This window comes from Tubulanus polymorphus, chromosome 2 (assembly GCF_964204645.1).
Source record: "Tubulanus polymorphus chromosome 2, tnTubPoly1.2, whole genome shotgun sequence".
NCBI classification, from domain to species: Eukaryota; Metazoa; Nemertea; class Palaeonemertea; order Tubulaniformes; family Tubulanidae; genus Tubulanus; species Tubulanus polymorphus.
The window spans coordinates 23,666,015-23,686,414 of record NC_134026.1 but is presented as its reverse complement, the minus strand read 5'-3'; the positions used below and the strand labels follow the sequence as shown (position 1 = coordinate 23,686,414).

Below are 20,400 nucleotides of genomic sequence, written 5' to 3'. Positions count from 1 at the left end.
ATATTCATAATTCATAATGTAAATCCAACGGCTTTGTTTCTGATACACCAGCTTGGATTTGAAAATTGACATATTCATGTTATAGCAATCAGGTGGGACAATCTTGGTAGCATATTGTATATACCTTCATATCGCTATAGCGCATATTAACATTAGCCATTGTGACATGTCATAGAATTTTGTACGGTTTTGCATCCAGGCCGTAACACACCAGCTGTGTTCCATGGAAATTCTATGTAATCCATCAATTTTTTCGTCATTTTCATTCCCTAAACATGCTAATCATTCGTATATGTATGAAGCACACAAACGTTTAATTCTATCAATCTATGAATACCAAGGGCAATTATTAAAACGAATGATTTGAATGTTCTAGATGTTGACACATTAATAAAACCATTTTTTAAACAAAAATCGAACGTTTGCGAAAGAATAGATAATTCTTTTTAAGCTGTTTTTTTTGTATTGTTCAAATGACACACCTATGTTACAACTGGCCGCACCCTATAGCTGACGGCCCCCGTATACAAACCAGTGACGAGTTGTGAAGTAACGATGAGTTGAACTTGGATATGGCGGACCTATTTCTACGGTGAGCCGAATTTTGCTGGTTAAGTTGTCGAAAGTAGTCCATCAGAACCCAGTTCCATATTTCTGGGTTAAGACGTGACTCTTATTGTAAGAGGTAAACAATTGAAAACGAACTTTTTCAATTCTTGAGTTAGAATGTCAACCATCAACTAGAAACTCATTTATTGAACTCGTGTTGCAAACATAGTTGCCGATTGTGTGTCTCTAACAAAATATTCATCGATGTGCGATGAATAGACGGCTCATCTTCATTAAAATTTGTTAGGTTTTTAATGAAATATGTTTTCGATTCCCGGTTGTATTGCGTGTGATCAGCGCACTGGAACTTCTTCTGTTATGGACGCTGCGCATTGATATCTGTCATTAATTCCCTACAGGACTATTGTTTTGACACTAGTTGGTTATCGACTATTCAAAGAAATTTCCGAAAATTCCACCTTAGACGAATGCACATTCTATAGTTCGCGTCTGATAATCCGCATTTGCATTTCACTCGGCTGCTCCTGGGCTGGAAGCCGTTATTAAATTTGAAAGACTTCGAATGCAGTTAGGTATTCAATTCTCATTACTAAGTATCGTTGATCTGCTTAAAGACAAATCCATGATAAAACGTAGAGATTTTTTGTTTGTTTCACGGGACTCAATAATACTTTGATAAGGAAATTCTAAGCGTAAGGATTGAAAGGCTGAGGAAGCTGAGCGAGTGGGTATATTGCACGCGATTGTTATACTTCTTTTCTGCTGTGAAACAGAAAAACTGTCAACTATATTTGACCAGCTGTCAAACACTTTGTTCTAGTCAATGTGGAAATAAGTTGGCAACCAGAAGTGTTCTTGAACTACAATCGTTCGCTCTCGTTCGCCGATACACTTTGTGGCTTTTTATCGCGTGCTTGATTTGTGTCGTTAAAGTCTCACAGTTTACTGATACGTCGGTCATTGGTGTGTAAGAGGCCAATAGCCGTATTATCAATGCCGACACAAAAAAACGTCATACGACCGTTTTTCCATGACGCAAGCCCGACTGCCTGATCGTTTTCATCGGATGATACCGGATTCAGTTTTTTGTTCGAAAAGTTTGCCGGAGAATATTGACCTGACTGAATTTTTAAAAATTTTATTGGTTACTCCGACACGACATGATGTATCGGCATATCTGAAGGCGCCTTCTTACTACAGGTTTTTTACAGGGAGGGTATTGCCTTCAATAACGTAATTCGTCGCTATGTAATTTTTGTCCACCCTCCTAGTGTGGTAAACATTATACCGGACTAATGCTTTGATTGTATGGCAATTCTGTCTAATGTGGTATTACTACCATTACAAGTAAGCCAGGTGATTTAGCTGGAAGGCCAAATTGCATGCTCATGGCACTTGATGGTTATTTGATGTACTGTTCAGCCCGGAAATCGACTCAAGATACGTAATCCAAATACTTTGAGTTAGTGTAAACGACGGAACCGAAAGGCTTCGAATATTTAACTTCGATAGAAAAAAAAGGAAACATTGATAACATTCATTCGTATTCTTTGAGCTTGATTGAATTCTTTTGATTTTACTCGCATTATGCGACATAAATGGGAACATTCAGAAATGATTGCTTCGGCTGCCATTCTTCATCTAGACAGCGGCGCTTTTCATTAATTCGCATTCATTTTTACTGATAAAAACGCAAATCAGATTTTTGGTATTTTCATAAATTCGCTGCTCCCGCGAGGTGCGACGCAACGTCGCGTCTTGGCGCATTTGATAAACAGTCCACTGATAGGATTCCTTCGGTCGCTCTGTAGTTTCATTATTCGAAAGTCATCGGTACCGTCCGCCTGGGAAATAAAAAAGTATGCAGTGAAACTGATCATCTGTTGTTAGCCATGCGTGACGTAATATATCGACACCGCGCGCTCGTTACCTAGGTGATTCCGACTCAACCGCCCCAATTACTGACAAAACTTTTGACTTGATAAAATTTTAATTTTCATACTGTTCATCCACACTCGACTGATTTGGTCTATAAACAATATCAATTCCCCGAGCATATTGTAATAACCGGCCTTGCTCGTGCATGCAGCGATAATTGGTAATGGCGTGTATTCGCGTGATGTTGGTGCCTCGTGAAATGATGGATCCATACACACTAACGATACTACTTGGCTTGCCTAATTAAGATTTATGACAGAAAACGCATAGCCAATTTTTAATCTAACTATCTCGGGACCTTTCATGTGTCGGCGTCTCGAATTAAACATGCGAAATTCATGAGATCGGTAATAAAATCTAACAAGAAACAAAATATTCCCTTATTCGAAAACGTCTGCAGTTGGCAGCCAATTGGCGATTTTGACAAAATGCTGGCGCAGAAAATTGCCGAATACTGACACATGTAAATCATGCCAAATTCGAGATACATCGTCTGTACATATGCAATAAGCGATGTATGCAATGAGCCTTGAAGCCTGTGACATTCATATCAATTGAAATCAATTGTCCTCATCTTGTTGTGGTCAATTGATTGTTTTCCAGTTGCAGTATATCACATCTTGATTGTCAGCTGAAGCGAACTACGAACAAGCCGATTGTGATCACTCGGCGACCAGCTATCGCGCCAAATTATATGTCCGAAAAACGATAAAACACCCTCGTAAAACACTTACAAGAAGGCATTGCAGACCTCAAGCCGTGATGAATGGCAGTGACCTAGGGCATTAAATTAGTCTTTGATCAACGGGTTGATTGAGTTTTGCTGCTAGATTTCTAGAGATAGAAAAGCAAAACCCGGAAAGGGTTCTATTCAAGGAACCGTTGCAGCATTCTGCTATAAACATACATTACCCCGATGCGATCGAAACCATTTCTTTAATAGCACGCTTGACTGTAAACGTGCTCGGAATTATTTAAAGCCCGGTTCCCTATCCCATGATGATCGCGCAATAAAAGCAGTCTAGATTTTTTACTAGCATCGATTTAGCCTAAATGATTGAAATGCATTTTCGACTTTGTTCGTTTCAGGAAATGAAGGTAAATTGGGCGACATCTGGTGGCACGACACAGAAACAAGACACAAGTAGTAAGTATCCCATACGTATGATATGTTAATCGCTTTTAGCATTTGTATCATAAGGAAAGGAACCAGACAACCCCCGGGCATCAATGTGTTTGCTGCCATTAACCAACAAAATTAGCTTTTGTCACTTCATTAGGGTTGTGCATGTAGTTAACAGCTCATATTGAAGCCACGCATTATCTAAGAAGTAAATATCCGTAACGTTAATGCATCTATCTATTAGACATTAGGAAATCACCTTTTACATATGAATGAATGGTATATACTCTGTTTGTCTGACAGTTTCTCCATAACCGCGGCGACTACATTATCATTATGATCCGTGTTGATTCTCTCGTCATGATGAGCTAACAGTCTTAACTCTTCTGTCGACAACATTTAGAAAATGGCTCTTGATGTGGCAGCAACATATGATGACAACGGCAAGTGTAGTAGGATATCGGGAAGAAAGCGTATCTCTGCTGGCGTTAATGTATGGACATCAGTGTCGGCCTAGATCAAGCTTCATTTATTCAAGTGGCTGAATATCTGCCAACATATTCTCAATGACTGCCACTAAATTTCTCCTCTGTCAATGATCCACCATCTTTGTGACAAGCCGAAAACGTCTTCTTGAAAGTTAAAACGTCTACAGCCTACGCGGTCTGCTACGTTGAATAGCCGACAAAGTTACGAAGCCAGCAGCGGTGGTTGCCTGAACAGTCACATCGATTTTGCGGAACGAAAACAGACGCGTAATTTCCCACATTTAAGTATGAAATCAATATCCCGCCGCCAAACACATACCACATTTTTTTGTTCACTTCGGTCGCCTAAATGAGCGTTCCCATTCCATCCCTTAATTATAATCCTTAATAGGATACGTATTATTGATTGAACTGTTTGATTACATTGCTAAGTGCACGGTGGTATTAAAAACCCTTTAGTTATAGCATGCATTTTATCATAAAACATTTGAATTCTGCAGATGACAAAATTTTACATGGCTGATATGGCCTACGCATATCAAATGACCAAAACAGGGGTCTTAAATGAATATATACTATTAGCGCATATTCATACGCAGATAAGCTAAGGTGAAACAAGAAGCGATTTTGTTAAGAAGAGCCATGAAGTATTTGGGTAATGCTTTATATCACTAAAAGGTATCTCAAGCTATTATCACTTTAGTGAAAGATTGAAGAGAGCCTTATAATCATCGTGTAGATAAAAGGAACTATAGTATTTCCAACAAGGTAGTGCTCAATCGGTGGCCATTTATTTCTTATAAATAATTCAGTGTGAGACCTTTGTAGATGCATTCGTTTCGCTTGAACCATCATTATCAAGCAACTTATTCACCATATATATAATGTAATATTTGGGCTTTATAGAGAATATAGAATGGTATAACAACAAAATGTAGTACTGGGTATTCCGACTTCAGGAGTTAAGTCAAAGATTTATTTTCTAAGTATTTGAATATTTTTGTAAATTGATATTTAATGTGGTATTGGGGTTCATATACAAGTAATAGTGGATGATTTCTATTTTTGCCCTGGTGAACCACACTGCTGATCACTCTGGGGATTATGACATAGAATTTACATGGCAAGTGGTAAATAGGGCCATTAATGACGTATTATTGGATATTTAAAGACCAGGTGCCTCCTGTCTGCAGCGTTGAATAAGTTTGCAACCCCCAAGTGCCAACACAAAATAGCTTCATTAGTGCTGTGTCATCATTGTGACTGCTGGCATCACGTTATAACCACCTATACCAGGGACAAATTTAACTCCCGAGATTGGCAAACAGAACAGACAAACAATTGCGCTTGATGAAAGCTAAATACGCCTCCATTGATCCCAGTGCCACAATCCATTGAAGCATTCTCGGGGACGTTGAATCCAGAATTTTTCATCACTTAAATGCGCACATAAGAAGAAGGGTCTTACGCAACATTTCATGATAATGGGAAAAAAACGCCGAGCGTTTTATCGTCTGTGCTTCTAAGCAGCCGCAGGCTAAATGGTACTGATACAAATTACAAGATTCGATGAAAAAAAGAGAAAAAGAACTTAAATGCTGATATGAGAGTTATGATGATATCCTCATTTTGAAAATACATCTCTATTACATAACCTGAATGGAAATATGCCACGAAGATGGAATGATTCGATAGAATTATTGGATAAATCTTGACAGGTTTTAGGGTTAGACAGCATTGAAGGGTCTCAGGGTTAGTCTGCATATTGTGCATGTTATACGTCATATCCATCCATATCAACCTGAGCTGAGCTAATATCAGTTAACTAAGTAATATAAAACCCTGTGATAGGTAATACACAAGAGAATACGTTGATGGTGATCAGATGTCCACACATACTATCATATCTGCTTTGATTAATTGCGCATCACCGCTGCCGGGAGATGCTGCAAATCCATGATGCGACGTCATTGATGATTACCTCGCGGACAACTTACCTAGCCGGCGCTTCCTTACTGTTGCAATTAATGCTCGGGACAATGAGATCGTAAAACTACAGAACATAATTGATTGGTCCATTCCGAATAACTGCGGTAAATGACGGACAAAAGTTGTAGCCAGTAATGATATTACTTCGGTGAACTGTCTTGAGATGGTTGTTCCATTAATAGAACAACATAGTTTTCTATGTCTGAAAGCTGTTGTCTCTATACGATGTTGATGCAAGTTCTTGAATGTACGAAAACATTGGGGTTATTTTGAAATTTTCTGGATATGGTTATTCAATTGGTTGATTTCTGTTGGTTACGAATTTGGAAGAAAATGGCCACAGTCTTAATTTAGTTCTGCTTACAAGATCATATGCCTCTATCCGACCTCGCTTAAATCTGGAAAAGGAAGGGTTAAAGGCACATAGCCGAACTGATTAGGCTGAAAACACGGAGATATGTAATATTCATCCAGCTAAGACTGTGGACAAGAATATACTGAGCCACAGGCTGATGACTGTATCTAATCAACCTTTTCATAGTTATCCTTACTGCTTAAGGATCAGCCACTGGGAAATCAATCTTCCGCAATTTCCTCTTGGAATATTCTGCCTTCATGTTTACTTTGCTTCCATGAAATCATTTTTCATATGACTTCTCTTTCCATCTGACGTTTGTGTTCCCGATGTTGCAGTTGGTGATACGTCAGCACGCACAGTCTCACATCGCTGGATTAAGCCGATGCCATTTGTTTGTATAAAAGTGCGACATTTTATTGCATGCAGCTTTTCAAATGATCGTCACTTGTCAAGACTATAGAAGACTTCAGAAACACATATGCGTTATGTTTTTAAGTTTTTCAACGGTTGCCCGTATTCCACACAAATAGATAGCTTATATATTATTCCAACTTTTCCTGATTGACGACTGTCATGAAGTCAAGGTCACAACAACCCACGCAATTATTGGCTGCATCCATGAATTTCATCTAGGCCGACCAACTTGTAGCTGTTTCAAGTATAACAAAAAGGGTTTATAATCATATTTGCCCTTGTGAAGAAAGCCCCAGGTAGCAGTATATCACTAACATATCACCCCCCCCCCCCCCCGAATGCATGATTCGGGATGGATAAGTTTCTGTAATCGGACATATTGCTGACCACTCGGAGTTGAACAGAGGTAATTCCAGAGCAGTGTATGCAAGAATGATAAACGCTATAGCTAATTTGATACAGTCCATGTGGGGGCAAGGTTGATTGTATCTAGATAGGTTTTTCACCACCCGAGACGTAATGACTTGTTGGTTGCAAAATGTTTCCATGTATAAGTTAATGCTCATAAATGCTATTTCTCCGGAAATGGTCAGCCATAAAAGGCCCGGAGAAAGTGGTCAGCGGGGAATGATAGATATCTTGTTGCAATATAGTCTATTGCTTAGTTTCTTATGTGCGGCAGAATTTCAAACACAACTACGAAACCGCTCAGACATGTGTCTAAGCATGAATATGGTCATTACCGTATATTGATATGCTTAACACAGAATCCGACTGTATTTCATCTTCGCACCGGTTGAGACTTGAAACATGTTTCTTAGAAATTGGAAAACAGCAGAGCAGTTGCTTTCATTCGATTGTACCGGATACTACCCAGTGACAGGATGATTGACTTCATTTAAGTCCCCGGGATCTTCGCTGCCTTGAGCTCCTTCGGTATGAACAAGCCATAAGCTTTGAATTCAAATTCTGATCTTGCCAATCCAAGCTTTACTCAGTTCAAAAAACAACTTTCTTGCTCGAGTCTTATCACCAAAAAAGTAAACCCACAGGCCATTTGTTCCACGTAATTACTTTCAACCGCTTGACGATAGATAATGCGTTTTGCATTACATCCATGTCCATTCCTGCCTCTTGCCAATTGACCTGCCATGCCGTGAAATTCCCGAGGTGCGACTGCATAAAACTGTTAAAAATTTTCACGCTTAATTAGTGTAAGCTATTAAAAACAGCTATCCGTTTGTTTCGGTGCAGAGGTATACGTAAAAAAAAGCTACGTCGAATGTGGTTGGGTTGAAAATTTTTAACATGCCTTCATATCCTTTGAATTCCCATGGAATGGATCAGAGGCGCATTCGACTTGCTAATCCTATTACCAGACAACTTGCAATTACAGTGCCACAAATCGCTGAGGGGTTATGGTGTTCGGCGATGTTTTTACTATATTAGCTTGTCAAATTCCCATTGGTTTTTAGTGACCACTCTCTTCACATGGCTACTGCTGAATTGCGAAATCCCGCGAGATATCGTCGGCTAATGTTTATTAACATGGATTCGATTGCTGGCTAAACATGCAAATTGTTTAAACACACATAGAAATACAGTTTTGTGGCAGATCAAATATGTGGTCACGTCACCATCTACTATCTTTCTGTAGCCTGGGGAGGTGATTAATCTTTCGAAAGCATTCAGCCGATTTTTATGCCTTATGAGGAGGGAGTGCTAGCCGCCTTCATCTTCAGTCATTTTCATCTGCACGTTGTTTTTCGAGAAACATGGAAATCTAACTCAGCAGAGTCACAGTCTCAATATTTCCCCGGGTAACTCATGAGCTGAGTTATGTAGCTTGAGATCGGTTCATTGATACCCACAATGTTAGATTTATTGAAAGCATACATCAAATTTCAAAGCAACGACATCAAAGATGTGTATGATACTTACGGCTATCAAGCGGGCCCTACTGTTCCTACTTTTCACTGTCAAAAAGTGTCATCTTAACTAATTTTTTTGACGTGAAAAAGGTGTATTTCCCTATTTTTCCCTAGATTTTCCAAAAAACACCCGTCAAAAAAAAGTGTTAAAATAAACCTTCCGAAATTCTTATGTTGTTTAACATCTCTTTTACCTTGATATAAGTTCGGCTTGTGTCACCTAGATTCAAGAAGTCGATGCCAATACCTGTTTTGATGATATAACTACCAAAAAATGATAACCGAGGACATTGGAACATTCCCATAGCATAAGTGAAGCAGTATTTGTTAGTGAATTTTTATGTCCTGTCCGGCCATCTTAAATCCCTATTTTGGCCCTGCCGAGAAGATAACTTGATCCCTACTTTCCCCTTACTTTTCTCAAAAGGACCACTTGACAACCTAATACTTTTTACAGAGACTAATTCTAAAGATGCGTATCGCATAGTTCATCGTGAGCGGCCATCTTGGTTTTCTATTCGGCGGTATTGACCGATTGGTCACGCGGTACTGTCTGGTTCTGTGTTGATTTTTTTTTATGCCATATTAACCTATATTTTCCCAGAAAAAGGAATGATGACGGAATGTCTGATGGCGGTTTCTCGTGTCTCGTGTCTTTCTTCGATTATTCGCCGAGGCCGTATATATCGCACACTTGCGCCAATGCTAAATTGAATAAATGTTATCAATATGCGATAAACTGTGGTATTTGCTGGCATGCACATCAGCCGTTGCAATCGTCATCGTCGTTGTGGACACTGTAACGCTACGCTATATTCTCTGACCTCGGAGATTCTTTTTCAGATAAGTTGCTAGTGAAATACCCAAGACATGGCCGGATAATAGGATAAAACTGTGCATGAACCCGACATAAATTCTCATCACTGACTCATTTGAACAACGATTGTGACATAGGCTAATACTAGCAATCTCAAGTATGTTGGGTATAGCTTGCATCAGTACGACGTTATAAACTGTTGTTTGATCCGGTGATTCCCGGAGGACTGACCATTTGGGGTAACTTGACAGTCGCCAAGAGTATGTCGGATGTATTAACTTATCTCGCAGCGTCTTTTCTGAGGGATTACGCATTAGCTTTGCAATTGACCCTAGATAATCTTTCAAACGCCATGCTTGATTAGCGAGCGCACAATCAATTCATCGGCGAAAAAATTGACAATACCGAGACAACTACGTGACAGTAACCAACCACGATTCATCCGACGACAAATACAGACTCCTCGGCTAAATCACTCATCGAGTTGAAAGTTCGCCATAAAAACAATATAGACTCGAGCATCTGGTTTTGTCAGCTAATTAAGATTCTGTCTCAGTAATTATTTTTTGAGCTTTGCAATGCATCTCTCTTTTCATGACAAGACAAATATTGGGCTTAGATAAATCGTGAGCAGGCGCGTTATTTGGCGACTCGTTTATTCCTATGAATGAACGATGCCGGCGTGTGGGTCAGGCTTCAGTTGTAGACTATCCATTCGCTGTCGACTGAATTCATTATTGATGACGAGATCGAGTTTTTCCTCATCTAGCTTCCAAATAGATTTTCGCATTGTTGATTTCGTGTGTTTGTACCGAATCCACTTTGATGTCATATCAAGGACGCTCAGTAGATGGGTGTCTTCACAGAAGCGTTCTTGAACATTATGTTTTATGTTTTTCGATTATAGCCATTGGCACACTTCCGCGCCATTCATATTTTGATTGAAAAGTTTTCGCTCATCATAAAATCACTTTGCTACACGCTGCGGACAAACTACTTGGCTTGATTAATTAACAAATCGTGCGTGGACGTAGAAAGCATTTAACACGATTGTTGATCACTACGAATGTCGATGATATTATGAGCTGTTTTTCAAGCCGTTATATTTTTTTTGGCCAGTCCTCCAATCGGAAAACTTTTATCGAATGCATGCATACGCAACTAGCCGCGCTTTATTTTCGCTTCAATCATTCAATCATTGATGTTATGATTTTATATTTTCATTGATGATGGACATCTGTCTCACGGTAGCTATGATATGATGGAGGATGGAAAGAACGTTGTGATTGATTCATTTCCTCGAGGTGTGCATGACTTTCATGCACCATCAACGGGTTGTATTCCGTCGCTCATCTTCTCTCCCCGTCGTTGCTACGGACAAATGGGTTTATCGCACGGTTAAAACGTCCCGCGATTGACCTCCGTAATAATCCAGGATTGTTATCAATTAATATGGGGTGTGTGAAGCTAACGCGCACGCATTTGAAGAGGAAACGATTTATGAATCAATAATCGCCAAAATCATCTGCATCGAATCGATATATAATTTACCTGATTGCTTATTTGAAATGATGAATATTTGTTTGTTTATTTGGAGGATGGTAGAAAATTAATGCACAATGGTATGTCGCATTATGGTCTGTTGGAGAGCTTTGTAAATATTTCTAGATTGGCATGTGCCGCGGTGAGCAATGTCGCCGTTGTTAGTATTTAGGAGATGTGTTGGTGATGGAAGTGATGTTCCATCCCTTGCACTGACTGGTACTGACCTGTACAGTCATGCTGATTTCACTGATTCATCGATCTGCGCTAGTTTACTTTCGATATTGGTTGTACCACTGGAGGTATCAGATGTACCCCGAGGGTATTGGTTTTGCCAGCAAGGTCGTTCATTCGGTATTCCTTCCTTGTCTGGGTGTATGTACATGAAGGTGGCACTTGAGAATGACCTTGAATGGGCGTTACATTTTCATTGCCATTAAACGAGTTTATAGATTCAATTGCCGCGCGAGAAAAATCAGGGAAAGTGAAATCGTTCATTAAGATTTATGGAGCCTTTTGCTGACAATAATTGCTCGGTTTAGCGGCACATCTATCTGTTGTTGAGACAAATGCATTCTGTTCTTCATCGTCACATAGGCGCCATCGACGTGATACAAAAGGCAGCTACTCCAATGGCAATAAAATATATCACACCATTGAAAGTATTCGCTCAGCTTTCTTATCTAGAGATGTATAGGGTCTACTTGATATCAGAAGTAGCTGTCGGTTGGTTTTCTCTCGCTGGTAGTGTCCCAGCTACGTGTGTGTGTGTGTGTGTGTGTGTTGAATCTGGGTTTTTTCCATCCTTCAGCGAGGAATGGTAATGTACATCCTTGTCTTGGAAATAGTAAATGCAACCCATTTCAGATGTCAACTCGTCACGGATAATATTCCTTATAGAACGTTCACGAAATATATACCTCGACAAATATCAATTTTCTCTGTCAGTGCTGTATCTTTGTCAACCTTCTCTCTGTCAACCTCATCAATTCTTTGTATTGAAGCGCACCGAGTCGGCATATCTGATACATTCGCAGCATACATGAACACACAGTAGATATCCATGTCTCCCCACAAACCATCAACAATAGGAATCAGATTAGTTATAGACAGCATAGTTGATATGAAAACATCCCCTTGAAGACATATTTAAAAAAGAATACTCCGTATGAAGAATGAAATATTACGCTTCCTATTTCATGTCTAATATTAGTTTATTTTTCTCTATTTTCAGAACATTTTCATATATTCGTCGGCGACCTCGGGCAAGATATAGAACCCCAGCATTTACTGGAAGCGTTCTCAGTTATTGGAGAAGTATCGTAAGTATAATCGATTTTTCTTACGAACAAAATTGATAGAATTTCAAAAATACTATGATCGTGAAATGGAAGGCTTCAACGCAAATTTCTAACTTTTGTTTATGTCTTCTTCCCGTCATGATGGTAAAGACCTAGCCAATTATAGTTTAGCTTTATTCTTCATATAAAGGTCCGCGTTGATTTTCAGGAATATTTTGTAAATTGGTTTGTTCCTGCTGATTTATGTGCAAATATGGATTTTTCTCTTGATGGCCAACTTTTCCAGCCAAATGTTTATTCTCCCGGCGGAAAACATCACAAACGCTTATGGTTATACGTATGATCATGTATGTAGTATTAATGGCATTTTTATTCCGCAATGAGCGGCAGTTGGTCCCACTTGTTCGCGGATCAAGTTCTGAGGTCCGCGAACAATCGTGGCAGCCGCGAGAAAAGAAATCACAGTTTGGATTCCGTAATCTAACCATACTCCCTAAAATATCGGTGCTGCGAGTAATCATGAATATGTGAACACGTTTATGGTCCCCTCGCGTATACAGAAGATAGACACAGGCATATTGCCATGAATATTTGACAAGTTCATGGCGAGTTCGCATCAATGGTAACGAAAGTGACTCTACTGAGATATGGACCAGTTCACAGTCAATAAATTGGCCATCACTGATGGCATACTTTATTACGATGACCAAGTCAAAATCCGAGTACATAACACGGAAGACAAGGAATATTCTTGTTGGCGCGAGTCTGTCACGTGATATGTTGATCGAAAGGTCATTTAGAGCACCGTTCATTGATTTTGAACTACAAGTAATGTTCTGTCTATAGTTATATGATATATCTCTAATAAAATCGATTAGCTATATTCAATTCATCTAAGTTATCTGTAAATACCTAAATTTCTTTTTACACTGCGGGCAATCTTTTTAAGACAGTTGATTTACGATGTTTCGTGTGCATTAAGTCAGATTTTGATTCTCTCTGCGAATAAAGTTTTTCGCTTATTGATATTGGTTCCAGTGGCCAATATCGAACCGTTTCCATCGAATGGGATAATGAATCTTCAAGTCGAGATAATGCACAATTTCCATGTAAGAGAATAGTTAGAAAATCTCACAATAAGAAAGACGAGAAATTTTCTGTACAATATGAGTAGATTTAACTGCATCATTAGGCATATTGTATGCCAGTATGGCTGATGATGACTATAATAAGAATATACCCGTAGCTTAAATGTTGCAGTTGGATATGCTCATATTAAACAGAACATTTTCATCTTTTTTATCATAGCGATCTTTTATATAGGATCCGTGAATATTCAGTACTGATCTAGGAATTATATACCAATATCTATGTCTGTTATCGGTTGTACGTGTGACTTCATCATGCTCGTACGATACGGAGATAGGTATAGATCATTATAGTAGTAGCTACCTCCTCGAGCAGTCCATTAGTCACTGCATGTTGTATTGGTATATGTTTGCTCGGCTGTGCAGTAGATTTTCGCTTTATGCTTGGCGCATCTTGTGACAGTTATGGTGACAGCCACCCGTCGTTTCGACGCGGTGAAAGCAAAATTTTCGAATCAATTTAGAGCAGTAGTCGACCTGCATGGCAGTTCAATCATGACGAATGATAGATGGTTGCTTTAGTATAACCCATCAGCTGCCGATGAATTATTTAATGGTCGAATTGAAAGTAAATTGAGAACATTTTTTAAAGGTGCAAGTGTCGTCAGTTGATGGGTTATCATTTTCGATATGATCGAATGCTGTCCTCAAATGGTGCTCGAAAGTGCGCGAGTTCTTTGAATAATTTACTGCGTATGTGACATACGAACAAAATGAGTGAATCGGAAAAAGAAAGTAACCAATATACTGAGTTCAGTGTAGTGATACTCATGGCAGTCGTTATATAGCTTTTATAGGTAATATGATACCTATATGTGTTTTGAGTGTTCAAATTGTTTAGTTTGTATTTGAAAAGTTTGACTGTTGCCTGCCTTTAATGAGTTCTTGCATTTAAAGTCTATTCAGGGCAAGATTTAGAAAACTGTTGGAATGAAGTATTCCACAGTATTGATGTTCACAGTCCCATCTATAAGTAAAAGCCTGTCATGCCGACTTGGCCTTCCAGACGCTCTTTTTCACCTAAATCTTATTTTTTTAATCAAAAACCATTTAATCTGACCACCCATCCCTGGATTACGTTAATAATTCACTAAGAAAAAAGATTAACGCGGTTCATTTAACCTTAGTCAGAGCAATCCAGTAATTGAAATTCAATTAAGCGGCTGGCAAAGCGCCTTGATCAATCTACTATAGCAAACTGTATCACGCTTTATTGCTTCGATGAAAGAGTGACAAATTTGTGTATAATATCATTATGAACCGACGCAAAGTGGCATTTAATATCCAATAACTGGAGGTATTTTCTTGTTAGTTCATTATTTCTGTGTTTGCTCTTAATCACGTTGTTTTACACTCGGAGATCCGCGGCAGACCGGAGCACTGCCCCGCTGACGACACTTACGCCGCCGTTGTATTCGCTTCGCACGATGACGACGACGCGATCGCATACAAACAGTCGAACGAGAGTTTCCTCGATCCCGTAATATAATTACGGTCGAGAAAATAGCTCCACTTGTCCCCTCGTCACCGTCGGAAATTACACACAGAAATATATATACGCGTGTTCCTCATGCAATCATTTACGCAATGGCCGGATTATTTTATGAACCCATGCCGCTAAAAGGAGATGCTACGAGATCGTCTGGGAATGGATGTTTGCCGCGTGCCCCGGCCGTTAATCAGGACACAAAGCCCGTTTTAATCATCGCATTAATGCTACTTGACATTCGAGGCCCGATAAGCCCGGCCCTCGGCAGTAATCGAGTGCTCATGAAATCTTTGGGATAACACCCGTTTTATCAAGCATACACGCTTTATGGACACATTCCTCTCATCTAATAGCTCATTTTTGCGTAATTCGATGATACTGTTACCATCCAAACTACGAGATGTTGTCAGTAAAAACCCTCTGCGAGACTTAATTAAACAATATTGCAGAACTCGCTCCATTTCTTATGCAACTGCTATGTATAAAAAGTTCATTGAGAACTATTGAGGGCGAATATCTTTAAACTATCTTTAAACCACACGTAGATGTACGCGACATTAAAAGTACTCGGTGGATCACATTCATATATACGTAAATGCGATATAGGCTTTTATCAGTTATCTCTGTACTAACAGATATCAGTAGATTATCTGTTAGCATATTCGAAAGTATGTTTTTTTGTGATCTCGCCTTCAATGCTCACATTTTTCTCATTTTCGTAGGCGCTATCGGGGCTGGTATCGGTCGAACGCGGTCAAATTTGTACAAGGTATTAGATGAGACTCGTGCATGCCAACCGCTCCCATGGTGCTTGTAGATGTCGATGGAACTGACTCTGGACATGAAAAATGACCATCATTGTCAGCTGCTGTATATAAAACATACATCGGGAGCATGCTAAGATTAGTCGCCCGGTTGATATAAATTATGACTGCACCAAGTCTTGAGCATCGGCCAACCAGTATTTTATAATGGCATTTCTATTGTTCTCGCAGTTGCAGTTTTTGGCGCTGTAATCGAGCCTGCAGAATTATGATAGCTTCGCCGAATGTGCCCCACCGGAATTGAAACTATGATTAGATAGAAAATTATGACCGAAGTCTGTTTGTCGGGGTACGAAAGTAGTCGCGATATTTCGATATTCCGCTGCATGATTATAAAGTTCATCCGGCACACTAACAAATTTGCAGCTGCCAATTTTGTACGAAATTCAATAATTCAGCGACTTTGAATATTCTACAGCGAGAGCGCTTTCTTCTGTAACATTGTTTGGCTAATGAATGAACAAAGTGAGAATCAATTAAACTGTTTCTGTATGTATAAGGCGAAGTGCTGCACGCGCCGTTGCATGTAACTTCACTTGTGAATGATTCAAGTGCAATGTTGCGTTTATTCCGATGACCGATTTATTTATGATTATGAAATACCCAATTTGTATTATTGAGCTCATGAGTAGCGCATATATCAAATATTCATATCTCATTTGGACGGTCGGTCGGTCACCTCGACCTATAAACCGTTGCAGCATTGTCTCCGAACATCCTTTGGCAAAATTATACCTTCCTATTCATTGCTCAATTCATATTGACCAATTAAACTATAGTAATAAACTGTAAATGTGAATATGTGTAACGAATTTGATAGAAATTCAGGTTTTGCATTCTATGAATTGATATCGATACAGATCGTGTTTATCGAATGTGGGAGGTGAACGAATGAATGAAGCACGGAGTTTTAGTAAAGTTACCGGAATTGTTGATGATTGATTGTTTTGTGATATTACGTTTGATTGGTTTCCGGAGACCCCGCTGTTGGCACGTAGTGGTCATCATGGGCCCATCACACGCACTCCCTCGCAAACCTCTTGATCAGCTCGATATTCATTATGCTTTAATTTAAGCACTCAGATTCCAGCAATCTGTCACTGATAGACTAAGACGATGTTTGCGATTCTGTCAACGTGTGGTGATAGATCGTTGACGCTATGACCACCGCAACGTACGCACTGCGACGCTAGTGTGTTTCATTTCTCTTGTTGATTCGAGTAAAACAAAAAAAGGAAACCCCTCAATAGCCATCGTCATCGGTTGGAGAAATTAGCGAATGCTTCTCAAAGATTTACGTAGATCGGTTTACAGATCCGTGGGTTAAGCCAAATCTTCTGACTGGACTCTTTTTTACTTTGAAGCTGGGTTTTTTAAACTGGTTCGATAGCCTTGCATTGAGGTTCATTCTGACATATAAACTAGAGTTTATAACTCCATGTTAGGACTGATCAGTCCTTCCATGTGATTACCCTCATTATCGGTACACAGAAGGTGCGTACACCTCAAAATTAGGTAGTCTCAAGGTAATTTCTTACTGACATCCATTGCTTTGTAAGGATGTTAGGATGCCACAGCTATAAGAACTGAAGCTTGGTAGAGAATTCGATGCATCGTTAACAAATATTTACGCGAAACGCGAAGAAATTAATAATGTCTACACTTAGCTTCATTGATATTTACTTATGAAAAGCTAGTTTAGTCGCAATCTATCCTCAGACAAGATTCAGTTAATTGAATTGAATGAAACAAACAATTGAAAAAGTCGAGATACTTTTCGGAAATAGTAATAAGCGCGTGTGTGGAAGAAACAATGATTTTTCGCCACACAATAAAACGTCTCGCGTAATGACGATGATGAGGATTTTTATGGCGTTGTCATGATAGTATCATCGTTGCTATATCAGCCATTATGATCGAAGCTTCTATCTCTGCATTATACAATTCCGACCATTAAGATAATTAGTGCAATTCTCGGCGGACTCGGTTTGATCAGGCAAATCCAATCAAGGCGCCATGCAAAATTTCACATTCAAATTAAATGCAATGATACACACACATATATATATATATATATATATATATATATATATATATATATATATATATATATATATATATATATATATATATATTATTATTAATTATTTACATGGAAATAGAAATTATTATCTTATTTTCATAAGCAGTAATGTATGCGCGCGATGAATATGCTAGTATATCAATTTCAGATTAGAATCGCGTTTAGATTAGTCATATGGAACCCGGGGACTCGTTTTCACTTAGCAAAATTGTGATTAGTTTCTAATATCACTCAGTTTTAATCATCGTTCTCAATGCATTCAAACAATCGAATCTACGATAAGCTCCCTTACGGAGCTGTTCGCTAAATGTCAAAGTGATATGAATATTTCTATTTCATTTATTTAGTCAAATCTACATTGTATACGGCTGTGCGTCAAGTATATTATTGTTTGCCGATCTGAAATGAAGATATATGTTCGTGTTCGATCAAATAATTTTGTCTCTTCGGACCCGTCTGATATAAGCTATTGGGTAGATGTGAGGTGTTGGCCCGGCACCCGATGGACTCGTAGCACTCCGGCTCGGGTATGTCAACCTGTCAGCGAAGATCAATGATGCGTTTATGATGTGCCATGTTTAGAATGTATGTTGACGATTTGCTGTACCTCGTGGGAACTGACACAAGAACTCGGCATGCAGCCTCGCGAGCTGCTTTCACCACCTTCACTTGATTCCTGCATGAAGTATTGCCATCTCGGGAAGCCGTTTTCAAATATCTAAGACACTTTATGCTAATTTAGGGCATTTGTCAATATGAGAAATGTTGTTTTCGCCGACCGATTCCATGACAATAAGCAAAAATGTCTAATTAACCTTAAAAAGTCAATGATTAATCGTATATATATGTATTATGTGCTGAACGTGCAAACACTGCATTATTTTGTTCATATATCATTAAAATTCTGCATCCGTACCCTCCCCCCTTGTAGCTTGAAATATCCAATATGACCTTCATTGTGTTCTACATGAAAGTACGAATTATCTTCTGAAGTATCAGTAACTGCTCAATAGCCCATCCCCAGTTATTAATGAAAAGATATAGAAGTTTTTTAAGTCGATTCTGATAACGAAGTTTTGTTTCTTTACTGTTCAGCTGAACCGCTGCATGAATGATTGAAGATTGCTCTCCAACTATTGCTCCAGTAATATCTACTACCAACAATAAAAGTCCAAAAAAGGCTATGTATGCTCTTTTTCCTTTCTGATGTTTTAGTTTCTTTTAATTTTCTGTTTTACATTCATCATCCACTAACTTTATTAGATGTAGTTTTTCTTATTCAGACCTCACAGTTATTTTACTGCGCAATTCTCAAGTCGATAGATCTCTTTTAAAACGTTATATATTATTGTCGCTCTCTATCACGAGCAGTTTAATTTTTCCGTGGAATCGGGGACTGTTGCAAAGATGCTGAACCTCACAGCTTGCCTATTACGTCTAAAATAAACGTCCTGTTTGTTCGATTTCTCTCAATATGATTATTGATATTATCATCATTATTATTTATTATCATTTTCATTTTTTTTCTCGCTGATTTAGCAGTTGTAAATATCTATTGATCATATACATAACTTTATTATACGCCCTTCGGTAACTTTTCTACCACAGAGTATACGCAGTGCTTATCTTCATAACGATATTTGCTCTTTATTTTTGGTAGGAGACCAGCTGGCCTTTCGAACCAACGATCAGTTTAGCGTTTTTATCCTCTTCTTAGCTATTATCAAATCATACAATATATATTTATATAGTTTTTCTTCTCAAATTCTATTACGATTGATTAGTTATTATATGTATTTTTACAAAGAGGAATCTGTGAATTGTTTGCCAGTCATATCGGGCCGTCTAGAAATAATTTGACACTGAGCATGGCATGATCATACAATGCTTATAAAAGCGTTGTTCTGTGTTTTTAAATCATGCACATTTGGTGGTTGGATGCAAGATATAATTTTTTTTCTTCTATTTCTCGGTGGTCTTTATGTCCATATTCATATCTGGTACTCCATAGTTTTTCGCGTTTAAAATGTTCCGTCGCTGCACAATCATTTTTCGAAGTCGCTTCATGATGATGAAGAGAATTTGATTCGTTAATTTGAACGGAAAAATCTGGAAGATACGTTGCCTATTGCGGAAAAGCCCCGAAATGCTTACTCCATTTATAGAACGTTCAATTTCAGGTTCAATACGAAGCCACATCAACATTTAGACTCATTTACCTAAGATTATGTATTTTGTCTTTTAGTGATGTAAAAATAATCAAAGACCCAGCAAGTCAGAAGTCAAAAGGTTATGGATTTGTCTCGTTTATAAATAAATGTGTAAGTATCGCAATTGACAAAGAAATGAATGAGTTATGACGTTCGAAGTTTTGTACTTCATAAT

At 38.6% G+C, this 20,400-nt stretch overlaps 1 protein-coding gene across 1 annotated transcript in view; it reads left to right on the top strand.

Moving 5' to 3' along the window:
* Positions 1–20,400, top strand: part of LOC141899339 (nucleolysin TIAR-like) — a 105,275-nt gene that overhangs the window by 73,054 nt on the left and 11,821 nt on the right. Inside the window, exons 7-9 of the mRNA XM_074785589.1 lie at positions 3,598–3,655; positions 12,405–12,492; positions 20,261–20,336. Of these exons, the coding sequence (XP_074641690.1) occupies positions 3,598–3,655; positions 12,405–12,492; positions 20,261–20,336 (222 nt within the window). The remainder of the gene's footprint in view (positions 1–3,597; positions 3,656–12,404; positions 12,493–20,260; positions 20,337–20,400) is intronic.